Source organism: Macrobrachium nipponense, chromosome 15, assembly GCF_015104395.2.
Source record: "Macrobrachium nipponense isolate FS-2020 chromosome 15, ASM1510439v2, whole genome shotgun sequence".
NCBI classification, from domain to species: domain Eukaryota; kingdom Metazoa; phylum Arthropoda; class Malacostraca; order Decapoda; family Palaemonidae; genus Macrobrachium; species Macrobrachium nipponense.
This window is the reverse complement of record NC_087208.1, coordinates 86932642-86945807: the sequence shown is the minus strand read 5'-3', so window position 1 is coordinate 86945807 and position 13166 is coordinate 86932642. Positions and strand designations below refer to the sequence as shown.

At 38.6% G+C, this 13166-nt stretch overlaps 1 protein-coding gene across 1 annotated transcript; it reads right to left on the bottom strand.

Moving 5' to 3' along the window:
• Positions 1-878: 878 nt before the first annotated feature.
• On the bottom strand, positions 879-5962 carry LOC135226742 (sex-determining region Y protein-like). The gene is made up of 2 exons (XM_064266452.1): positions 5645-5962; positions 879-1202 (listed from the first exon to the last, which is right to left on the bottom strand). Exons 1-2 carry the CDS (start codon positions 5960-5962, stop codon positions 879-881), a joined length of 642 nt encoding a protein of 213 aa, XP_064122522.1.
• Positions 5963-13166: the final 7204 nt, after the last annotated feature.

Sequence of the window (13166 nt, the reverse complement as noted above, 5' to 3'; positions counted from 1 at the left end):
TCACAAACACTCCACGCTGCCACTCCGCCACACAGATGTTCTTAGAAAACCACCTGGACAATTTAAAAATCATTGTAAGGCGAACAATGTCCAGTCTAGTAACCCGAGTGAGAAACAGCAGCAACTCGCTCATACAAAGCATCCTAAGAAGTGAAGCAAGAAGATCTAAATTGTGAGAAAGATGGGAAAATGAGGCCTTTGTCCCCTAAAGGACTTAATCTCTGTATTAGCAAGATGTCATCTGCAGATTTTGTCATTATTATATTAATTGCTGATATTTTATTTTTTCATTATTACTGTGATTACTATCAAGTTAAAGTTTTTTTCCCCTACATTCAATTTTCGTATTTAGCCCTATGGACCTGACTACTGTAACCACTTAAGGTCTCTAGTTGAAATTTAAGTTATATAATCTGTGCACTAACTGTTATAACTCTCAATGCATTTTTTTTCTCAACAATATTATTACTGTTATTACCTGTATTATGATTACTATCTTTTATGCTACCTCAGCTATTTTGTGGATAAGTGCCGATTACTCATTTTTCTTATGTTGTCTTATATCTAGATTGTGTATGTTCCTGTGTATTTTGTATAAAGGATATTATCATTATTACCATATATACATATACTGTGTATGTATAATTACCTTTTTTTTCTTTTATGCCTCTTCCTTTTGCTGTACCAATTTAATGAGTGGGACCTGAGGACCCCATACATACACTTCCAAATACACGAAACGCATTTCCATATCAGCGTAGAACTGTACCCAATAACAATTCAGTAAAAATCCTGAGAAAATTAACCTATCTGAGCAAATGTATACTTTTCCCCAGTCACGGAATTTGTAGATCTATTCGTGAGTCAAAGAAAGACTTCTATAACCTCTCCTGTTCTTCCTCACTGTCATGAATCTTGAACCTCTCTTGTTTTTCCTCACTGTCATGAATCTTGAACCTCTCCTGTTCTTCCTCACTGTCATGAATCTTGAACCTCTCCTGTTCTTCCTCACTGTCATGAATCTTGAACCTCTCCTGTTCTTCCTCACTGTCATGAATCTTTAACCTCTCCTGTTCTCCCTCACAGTCATGAATCTTTAACCTCTCCTGTTCTTCCTCACTGTCATGAATGTTTAACCTCTCCTGTTCTTCCTCATTATCATGAATCTTTAAACTCTCCTGTTCTTCCCCACTGTCATGAATCTTTAAAGTCCTGTTCTTCCTTACTGTCACGAATCTTTAAAGTCCTGATCTTCCTCACTGTCATGAATACATTTCCATTCGGATTTTGCCTCAATGGTGGAAACATTCTGAAGGGGAGAGTTTTATTTTGAAGAGAAGAGAGAGAAAGAGAAATTCCCATCTGCCCCCTGGAAAAATTATTATATTTTTGGGAAGAAAGTCATAAGACATAACTAGAGAGAGAGAGAGAGAGAGAGAGAGAGAGAGAGAGAGAGAGAGAGAGAGCTACGCAGAGCTGACATTCCTAAAGAAGGAAACAAAAAAAGACCATAGTTTTACAGAACACTGTTTCAAGGAGAATTTTGAAATGTTGAGGATTCAGATTTCGAATGGAATTGGATTTCTATCATTGTTGGCGGTAACAGCGATAATAAAAAAAAGCTCTTTTGTCATATTGAATAAGGAAAAAATAATAATAAGGAGTAAATTTCATTTCGTTCTTTCTCCTCAAAGTGTGTAAAAAAATGCAATTTTTTTTCGATGTTCACTTGGTATGAGATTAATCTACGATTCTTCCGTCTATGTTTTAAAATTACTTTTAGAAAAGAATTTTAATTACCTAAGAAACATTTTTGCTTACAGCCATGTAAGCATGTCTTATAAGTCACGTATTATCTCTGAATTTATTCCTAGGCATTTTTCGTCCGCATGTGAGCTCTGTCTCTGTCTATGTCTCTCTCCAAGCGATTTGGCGAGGTCGTGGGGCGATTATGTAATAGGATAGTCCAGACATTCAAATATAAATAATCAGAACAGAGGAAACCTGGTGAACCGAAACCTGGAAAAAGCAGAATTATTGAATAAGTTTTTTTTACTAGTGTTCTCACAATTGAAAACACTTCCTCAATATCTAAACCTGCTATTTAATATGAAGGGCCAGAACCGTTGAACAAAGTAATATTTACAGAAAAGGACATTAAAAATAAAACATACAAACTCAACAAGTTCATATATCCTGGCCCAGATAGGATTCATCCAAGAGAAATTAAGGAGCTAAAAGAGGGGATATATAAAATGTACAGAAAAAGTGCAGAACAACAAATGGCACCAAAAGGATGGAGACTAGGTAATGTGCCCCCAGTTTACAAAAAATGTCCATGACAAGAGCCAAGAAATTATAGACGAATCTGTCTAACGTCGGTCGTGTAAGATTTTCTAGTCCATAATTGCAGATCAAATTGCGGATCACACTGATAGAAAAAACCTTGTTGCTAAACAGCCAACACGGTTTCACACAAAACAGATCCTGCCTATCAAAACTTTTGGAGTCTTTCCAAAACATGCTTGGTATTAATGACAGTAGTAGAGCAATAGATATACTCTACCTACCTAGATTTCCAAAAGGCATTTGACAATGTTTCACACAAGAAATTAATGACAAAAGTTAGAACTTTAGGAATTATAGGAGAAATAGCAGGCTGTATCGAAGACTGGCTAACTAATAGAAAACAGAATCGTAATAAATGGTGAAGAATCAGAATGGGTAGATGTGATAAGCCGAGTTCCTCATGGTTCTGTCCTTGGCCCCCTCTCGTTTTTTATTTATATTATCATGACACTGATGTAGGCATAACTAGCAGGATAGCCAACTTTGCAGATGTCACCAACTAGGTGTAAATGCAGCAGACCCAGATACAGTGGAAAATTTAAGAAATGATCTAAATAAAATAGGAGAGTGGTCAAAAAGATGGGAAATACCTTTTAACTTGGATAAGTGTAGTGTTACAAATAGGGACAAACAACCCTTGTGCCAACTACATGCTGCTTGGGAATGACATAAATAGTGTAGAAGACGAAGAAGAAGAGGACCTTGGAGTCATTATTACCAAGGACTTAAAATCCACAAAAAAGTGCATGAAAGCTGAAAAGGCGGCACAGGAACTAGTGGGATACATAAAGAGGCAGTTCAAATACAGAAACAAGGAAATGGTGTTGCAGGTCTACACATCAATAGTTAGACCTCATCTTGAATATGCATGACAGTTTTATACACAAGCATAAGAAAGGACAAATAGATTAGAAGGGGTACAAACAAGAGCCACAAAGTTTATTCCATCCGTCAGGTAAATAGGTTACTGTTACAAACCTCTGGGGTTCTTGTACAGGTTCTTAAGTACTTTACTTTGCTAGGATCATAGACGGTATATGCAACCCATGTTCAAGGAAAGCCGGCACAAAAACACTCCAGAAAAACTTAACAGTATTTATTACAAAATGGGAATATATAACTTAAATCAGCCTTGCGGGTTTAAGTAATATACATACAGCAAAACAGCTTAAAGCAAGAGGACTAAATACCAGGTCCTCAACGAGCCACAAGGTACCCTAAAGCTAAACATCTAACCCCTGATAGAAATTCAGAGGAGGAGAACAAATATTTCATAAATCAGAGAGGATCCAAATATATGCCGGCCAAAACTATTCTAAATAACAAAAGGCTGAAGGAAGTGGAAGATATCAAAACAAGGAAAACCTTAAATTTACCTACCTAGCCATACAACTAAAGATATGGAATACTATCCACCATTAAGCAATAAGGGCAACAATAAACTTATAATATACACAAGTAAAATCTATGACAATGTATATGTATATGTATATATATAATGACTGGTAAAAATGTTCTGTAACAACAGAATTCCATCTAATAAAAGGAGCCCATAAAAACACCAAAATGTAGAGAGAAAAGAACTATATTTCAGAGACTGCTGTCTCTCTCTTCAGGTATATGAATGAGAAAAGTTTACAGAAAAGGTGGTATTTATACCAAGAGATCCGTCCACAAGTAAGCCAATTTAGGTCACCCCCGCTGATAATCTTCCTTTAATCTTCTTAAGCGTTGGTTGAATGAAGGCCGATTCCATCATTTGACTCTTGTACCGGCAGTTGCTGCTATAAATTACATGTGACAAATTCCAGTTTATTCTATGGTTATGTTCATTTATATGGTTGAAAATAGCCGAGTTCTGTTGTCCATACCTAACTGACCGTTTGTGTTGTATTAATCTCTGGGGAAGTGATTTACCTGTAAATCCGATGTAAGATTGGTCACAGTCCTGGCATGGGATCTCATAGACCCCAGAGTCCTTGGGAGATGTCTTTTGTTGGACGTTAATCAGGGATTTGGCTAAGGTGTTTGGGTAGGTAAATGCAAAAGGGTTGGATTTCCCAAGGGTGTGGGTTACTCTTTTAATCGTCTCCAGGTGAGGAATTTTTATTTTATTGTTGGGTGTGTCTCTGGTTTTGTCTTTAGGGGGTCGGTAGAAAATTACGTTTGCTTTTTGAATTGCTTTCTCAATTATATGGTCAGGATACTTTAAAGATGAAAGTTGCTTGCGAATTAGTTCAAATTCTTTTTCCAGAAAATCTGGGGAACAAATACGTAAGGCTCTTAAGAATAGGTTGCTAGCTACACCTGTCTTGATAGTAATGTCGTGATAGCTAAAGTAGTGAATTATGAAAGTGAGAACGTTGGTTTTCTGTATATGGTAAATTTGTATTCTGTCGTGTCTCTGATTATTAAAACATCAAGAAAAGGAATTTTGTTGTCTGTTTCCCATTCAACTTTAAATTTGATGCTGGGCACTAATGCGTTTAATTTTGAGAGGAATTCATTAAAATTACCCCACCTATTATCCCAAAATGTTAGGATGTCATCCACGTATCTCATCCACAGCATGTTTTTGGGTTTTATTGCATTTATTACTGTAGTTTCAAAGTATTCCATGTATGGCCAGTTCAGCACACTTACCCCGAAATACCCTACTTGTGGAATTAGTTCCACAATCATACTGAATAGTACGAGGCAAACCATATCTAGAGAAAAACTCTATGAATTTCTCAAACACCGCACAAGAAGTAATCCTCCTCATAGGGAATGCATCGGGAAATCTAGAGCTCTGTCCATAACTGTCAGGAGATTGGTAAACCCTGACTTAGTCCTAGGTAAAGGCCCAACCACATCAATCACCAACTCCACAAAAGGTTCTCCAATTGCTGGAATCGGATTTAAAGGGGCTTTTTGAATTGGTTGATTGGGTCTTCCCATCACCTGACACACTTCACAACTATTTACAAACTGTTTTACTGAAGACTTTAGGCCTGGCCACCAAAAATATTCAGCTATCCTACTAAAAATTTTACACACACCAAAGTGGCCAGAAAAAGAGTCTTCATGTGCCAATTTCAAAACTGAATCTTTGGAACTGAGTAGGGACCACTATCTGCTCGTTTCGAGATGTTATACCAAGGGCATGAAAGGAAGGATGACTAACTCTATATAACACACTTTTTATGACACAAAATCGTGGTTTAGTCAAGTCACTCGTATCACCCAGTTCGAAACTGAACTCTTCCTTCTGAGCTTCAATAAACTTGGAACGATCCCAATCAGGTTTCAATACCTTACCAAAAAGCTTATCACTACAACTAACTACAGACCCGGGCCTTTCTACTTCTACAGCTAAACTACTTAAATGTAAATCTTCATCATCATTAGGTAACAAATCTGATGCCTTTGCAGCAGCTCGGGTCGTTACAGCCACTGGACAAGCATTCAAAAACAATATTGGAAACAATTCACGTCCCTTGTCATCCAACATGTCATTACCCAGTATACCATCTACGCCTGGGATTGGTAGGCTTTTTACAACAGCTAATTCTGTCTTCCTATTATAATCAGGGAAGGACAATTCCACCTCAACTAAAGGTGCCGATACCATCGTGTTCGGGAAACCTCCCAAAACTACAAAATCACCTGAATTATTAACTAGGCCCCTCAAAGATTCTTTCACTACCAGTGACCAAGCGGCCCCAGTATCCCGCAAAAACTTCACGTTTAGGATTTTTTATTCGGTAATCAATTTGGCAAGCCAAATATATTTGTCAAAGTCATAAATCCCTACCAGAAGATAAAGAACCAACATTTTCCCCCTTGCTACAACCATCAATAGCCACCAACCCAGGTGGACTCTCAACCTGAGACTTATTAGACATAGGGATATTAGAGATACTGGATTATTATGGTTTCTTTGAAGGTACCTCCTTCTGGCGCTACACTGTGCTTGAAAACATCCTGGTTCATTGCACCAGAAGCAGGTCCTTCTTACTCTATTACCGTTACCAGAAGTTAACCTATTACTTTTGGAGAAGACCCGAGTGTAAGATCCACTTGAGCCCTCTCCCTGAACTTCTCCAGTCCTATTCTTGTGCAGATTCCCCTGGACATGATTATCTCCCGCACCACCTGATTTCTTTTGATAATTATTTGACTTAACAGACTGAAAATTAACTGCAGATCCAAGACTACCTGACCCAGCCCAATGAGACAACACAAATTCATCTGTTATCTGGGCAGCCTTACCAAAACTGACTACTTTAACCTCTTCAAGATAAATTCTTAATTCCTTGCTACAAGCCTTTTTAAATTCTTCTAGCAATATAAGCTCTCTCAAGGAGGAGGAGACTACTTGACGACTCTTAAGCCAGTCGTCAAACTGCTCCTCCTTGAGACGAGCAAATTCCACAAATGAGAGAGACAGGTTTAGTAAAATTACGAAACTTAAGGTGATAGGCCTCAGGAACCAAGTCGTAAGCCTTAAGAACTATTGCCTTAACCTTATTATAGTCCCTAGCTACACCTTCATCTAAAGCATTGTAAACCCGAATTGCGTTACCCACCAGCCTGCAATGAATCAAGACTGTCCACATCTCTGGGGGCCAAGACAACCGTGTAGCCACACGCTCAAATGCCTTAAAAAATTCTGGGACGTTTCTCTTGTCAAATAATGTGACCAATTTCAACGCTGCCCCTATGTTAAATTTATCCTAAGAGGACCCAGTGCGTGTACTAAAGTAATTTGGGAAACATCTTAACCTAGCCATTTCCTAGTTGATTTTAGCCATAGCCAACTCATGATTCCTCACCCTCTCTTTTTCCTCAAACTCTAGTTTCATTAACTCAATTCTTTTACATATAACATCATATTCACTATTCTCCTGGGACTTTATAGGCTGTACATGAGCTACCTCAACATGGACAGAATTCTCTGGCAAAAATGGGTTTAACGATACTTCAGGTTTTGAAGAAAAATTAGCATGTCCTTTGAAAAGGGTACCAGTCCTAGGGGGATCCTCAAATAACGAATAACCAGGATTTACACTCACACTACCTTCTTGCTCCTCATCACTACTAGCAACACTATCAAATTCCTCAACTAAACGCTCACCCACAGCTAGGCCCTGAGCTACCCTGTTCTTTACAGCCTCTTAACAAATGTTCCTTTGTCTCAGCTACCTTAAATGGTATTCCCAGCCAACGAGCACAACTTACCAAATATTCTTTGTTCAAAATGGATAAGTGTTTCAAGCAGTCTGCTGACCCTAACAACTCTGAGGGGTCAAAAACAAACTCCTCCATGATTATCAACCAAAAAAGAGGGGGGAAGGTAAACACCTACTCAAACCAAAAACACAGAGTACACCTATGTACGATCCTGTCACGGTCGCCAAATTGTTACAAACCTCTGGGGTTCTTGTACAGGTTCTTAGGTACTTTACCTTGCTAAGATCGTAGACAGCATATGCAACCCATGTTCAAGGAAAGCCGGCACAAAAACACTCCAGAAAAACTTAGCAGTATTTATTACAAAATGGGAATATACAACTAAATCAGCCTTGCGGGTTTAAGTAAAATACATACAGCAACACAGTTTAAAGCAAGAGGACTAAATACCAGGTCCTCAACGAGCCACAGGGCACCCTAAAGCTAAACATCTAAGCCCTAATAGAAATTCAGAGGAGGAGAACAAATATTTATAAATCAGAAAGGATCCAAATATATGCCAGCCAAAACTATCCTAAATAACAAAAGGCTGAAGGAAGTGGAAGATATCAAAACAAGGAAAACCTTAAATTTACATTGCTTAATGGGGATAGTATTCCATACAACCAAAGATATGGAATACTATCCCCCATTAAGCAATAAGGGCAGCAATAAACTTATAATATACACAAGTAAAATCTATGACAATGTATATGTATATGTATATATATAAAATATATATCTCTTACCCCCCCCTTTTTATTAAACTACACAAATTAGAAACCTTACCTGTTGTCAATGGTGCCCTCTGTCTGCAACCACGTCGTTAGGCTATTAAGATCTCGTAAGTATAAAAATATACTATTTATTACCCAAAGCAGTTGAATATAAAATAGAACAAAATGATTAACAAGTCATAATGACAGAAAACCCAAATCTGCCCATAAAGAAACTCCCAGACCCAAAATGTCAATAAGTTCATTATATTAGTCAGGTTAGAGAATCCCGTCTCTAAATTAGCCATGGCATAGGACCCATCTTTACGATGGGGTTTTCTCTCCTGACACTTGGCGTGTACCACCTGACCTCTTTGTGCTCACCGAAAGGAATGTAACTTTCACAAGTGCCTTGGTCTATTTTACTTGTACCATCCGTACAAACGAATGTACATGCTTGATGACAGGACAAGCAGTCTCTCGGTTAAACTGCTTACGTACTCAAATTCCTTCACTCAAGTAAGCTGCCCTTCAAGCTTAGCTTGTCTCCAAGCAAGACAAGATATGTGATTCATTAACATTACACACTTGTAAGATAATATGTACGGCACGTACACTGACAGTTAAAAAAATCCTTACGTCAGGGATGTCGGGCCGAACTAGGAGTCCATAGCGAGCACAAAACCGCTACCAAAGGGATGATCAAGATCGACAGGACAACAGGGGTATAAGGTTCCTCGAAGTTAACGACAGCTATACTGTCTTACCTGGCGATTGCCTTCCTACGTTTCTTCTCACGAGCCAGCGCTCACACACATCCCCGAAGAATGGCAGTAGGACGAAGGCAGAAGTGGCAGGTGAATCCGGAATCAGTACCGGGATCCAGCGACGGTACCAATTTCCTGTGGGCTCCTCCGACGGAAATAAGGGGTAATACAAGAAGTCGCAAATAGCATACGCTTCTGCGGAACCCCGTAAAGCGGACACCTAGATCGCAAGTGAAAGAAAAGCCACGATCTACAGCACCAGAGTCGCAGGTGACTAAGGCACCTACGAACGGTCGTGAGGAAAGATTCCATCGGCGCCGTTTTCAAAATACACTGCCAAAAGGTCGTCCTCCAATAATCAAAAAGTGAATGCTGCTCAAGGGGATGGTCTGACAAGGAGCGTTCCAAAGCTCGTACTTCTGCGGGCAGATCATCAACGTTCACAGTACAGCTACGAACCATCCACCGTAGCTCAAAAGTAAATCACAAAACAATCGTTAAAACGATAGTTCACAGAAATAAACAAGGGAGGAGGAGGCGCTCAACAACACAAAAACCCTTACATTAACTGAAAAGCATTCGGCTGCTTAAGCAAAAGAAACTTAAAGGAAACAAGGCTGATTTAAACTCGATATAAAACACAACAAAAACTACGTTTAATGTAATAGTTACCAAAGAGCTAACTAGAAGCAGCCTGAACAAATGTATGGCTTAGAAACACAACGATTGCGAGGACAGCAAATAGAAACATTCAAAAGGCTGAAAGGCATAACAACAAAAGCAAATAGTAACCTATTTACGTTAAACGAATACCAGACAAGAAATAATGGACTCTCGCTCGCTCTTTACATATATAATTTTGTTACCGACTACAAGATGGAATTTCCCCATCAATGAAGGACAATTAAAATTGATAAAGATTAAAATTAAAGTTATTAGGCATTATTCTCTGTCCCCATCGATCTTTCATAAGGTGTCCTAGATAAGCAAAAACTAATAAAATAACTTAATCAATTGCTCCCTTAATAATAATAAAAAAAATGAACGATAAAATCACACTGCTAATCCCCATTTAATGCAGCCAACATAAAGGTATTAGATTTATATTTGTTCTCAGCTGAAATACCAATAATTTACAAGGTATTTTTTCCGTTTGGGACCTGACTGTAATGTGGCGGGATTAGGAGATTAGTGAATTGAATAGTAAATGTTAATATTTTATTTTTTTTTTTTTTTTTTTTTTTTTTTTGTATTCGGGATGTCCGCAGTCAGGATAAAAGTTCTGGATATTTTGATAACAAATTTAAATAATACCGAGACAGCCTTCTCTGTGAGCGCGCACGATGAACTGTGAACTGTGCTTGCTTTGTTCATTACTTGTTCTCCTTCTTCCAGTGAAACATATTTACAATTGGGAACTCGAAATGGGTCTTTAGCGATCGTTTAGTTACGGCAACGAATTTTATAAATAACCAGTTTAGCAGAATCAGGGTTGGGTATTAAAAAGAAATTTGACTTTCTTTTCTATGGGGCTTTTAATTATTATTTTTTTCACTTGATACGATAAAAGATCTTTTGTATTACTGTTTTTACCGTCAACAGTGCAGAAGATACGGTGTCATGTCTTCGTCTGCATGGATTCACCTAAGTATTGAATTTTGAACAGAATAGTCGGTCAATTGTGGTTGGTCACATAAAAGGACGGAGATGGGTATGGGTCATATAGTAAACTCATCCCAAAATAAGTTTGGAAGTGGAAAGGGGCACCCTCTTTAAAGGGAGTAAATATAACACGTGACGGTAGAATAAGGGAAGAGGGGAGGTACCTTCCTGGGTGTTTGCAAAATATTGTAAAGACTTGATTAGCCTATGGAAGCTAAGTTGGGAATGCATAAAAGGATTCTTGAGCTAACTCTCCTTTAGGGAAGTGAAATGTGGATGTTGAACCGGTGCGTGTGGATACGTTGATACATTGAACAAATGACACAAAGGCTAATGTAGGTGAAAAGATTGACCAGAGCATTTGAGATGGTCGGGCCATGTACAAAAACTGGGTGAACACAGTGTATGATTGAGAACTGGTAAGGGATGAAAGAAAAGGACAATCTCAAAGGGTTACACAGTTGTCTTGAAAGTTATTAGAAAGAAGGGTTTATTTTGCAGCCCTCATTATTATTATTATTATTATTATTATTATTATTATTATTATATTATTATTATTAATTATTATTATAGATTATTATTTCAGTAGATGAAACCTATTCACATGGAACAAGCACACAGGGGCCACCAACTTGTAATTCAAGCTTCCAATCACTGTTGGTTTCAACCTCCCACCGCAAACCCCACACTGCAGCAGTAACTGATCATGATACAGAACCAGCAATTATCATCGCACAGGGGAGACGCGAGCCCGCGACATCTGAGTAGCATTCCACGACACTAACCATTATATTAGCGGAACAGCTAAACGTTAGTTTGTGCACGATAGCAGTGAATGGAACAGAGTACGTGCGCAGGACGATACGAAGAACTGATGATGTTGAATCCAGATATGTGTATGAAAGCACTTGATATTAATGAACCTTTAATTCATTAGACCACACACAATTCTGCAATTTCTCTCTCTCTCTCTCTGCGAGAGGCATGAAAGTCTCAAGCAAAACATTATTCCCAAACTGCCTACACAAGAATGTCTTCCTTTCATGTCTTCCCACACACACCTAAAATGTTTCGCATTACTTGAAACTCGATTTTCTTGCGGTGGAAATGGGAGTCTTATATCTTCCTTCAATAATCTTTCAATAAATAAATTGAAAATCTTGGCTGAGAATCGAGTTTCTTTAGTCCCTAATGTTCCGTTTTCTAAATCAATCCGAGGCGCTGAATTCAAGGGAAAACTTTCCCAATCTGTCATTTTTTCCTCGCCCTCATCAATACATCTGGCATTAGGATTTTCTATTATGGAAGAGAGGTTCCTTGGATGGGCGAGTTTCTCTGGAAGATTATTGTCCCGAAGAGAGAGAGAGAGAGAGAGAGAGAGAGAGAGAGAGAGAATCATCGGATATCTCAGACCACCATTGCGTAAATACGTATTAGAGATAAAAGAAAAATGTTGCATCAGTACCATTGGGAAGAAAAAGATAAAGGTCTACTTTACTAATGGGAAAGTTGAAAGTTCCTCCTCTCAGTCAGACGCTAACACCCGTCACAACACCTCTTCTCACATTTACTCTGCGGAAATCGGTCTCATCAAATTGCAGTTTCTCATTTTCTATTGCCAAGCTTTCACACTTTCTTTTTGCCGCTGTTCTCCCTAACTCCTATAAATTTCCCTCTTTTAGGGACAAGTTTACAGTTCAGTTCTTGATGTAACCTCTGTTCCTTTCCTTGATCTTACTTGTTAATTTTCTGTAAAAGAAAACTATTGAGAGAGCTATTTGTCTGTCCGTCAGCACTTTCTGTCCACCCTCAGATCTTAAAAACCACCGAGGATAGAGGGCTACAAATTAGTTTGTTCATCATTCACCCTCCAATCATCAAATATACCAAATTGCAGCCCTCTAGCCTCAGTGGTTTTTATTTTATTTAGGGTTAAAATAAGCCATGATCATGCATCTGGCACCATTACAAGTGCCAGCAACACAGAACTTACCCACCGGGCCCTGGCTGAAAGTTTCACATGGGCCGGCGTAGCTGAAAAGTTTCATGGGCCCGTAGCCTGAGAGTTTCATGGGCCGTGGCAGTTTCATTCTGAGTTTCATATAGCATTACACTATACAGAAACTTGATTATGTCGAAAAAATTCTGCACGTTTTTTTTTTACCTTTTTTTTTTTTCTATGCCTGGACTGGACGAGGACCTTTGGCTGTCTATAGTATGTTGAGAAATCACTAGAATTATATTGTTACGTGGCCACTCATGCGTAATGTCATCGTTTGAGGATATCCACGCACGGGAATACCAACTTCTAAGGAAACTCTCGTCTAAGTCTAATATTTTCACGTGAGACGCACACATACTAACGACCTGATAAGTAACATCTCTAGTTGGCTGACAGTGAAGGTGGTGCAGATGGATAAGGATCATAGACCAGTGACCCCGATTCCATCTCTGTAAC

Coding starts and splice junctions, on each gene's coding strand:
- LOC135226742 (XM_064266452.1), bottom strand. CDS start 5,962: ATGGTATCGGCACCTTTAGTTGAGGTGGAATTGTCCTTCCCTGATTAT. Junction 1,203..5,644: donor GTGATAAGCTTTTTGGTAAG/GTATTGAAACCT, acceptor AGGACTTTAAAG/ATTCATGACAGTGGGGAAGA.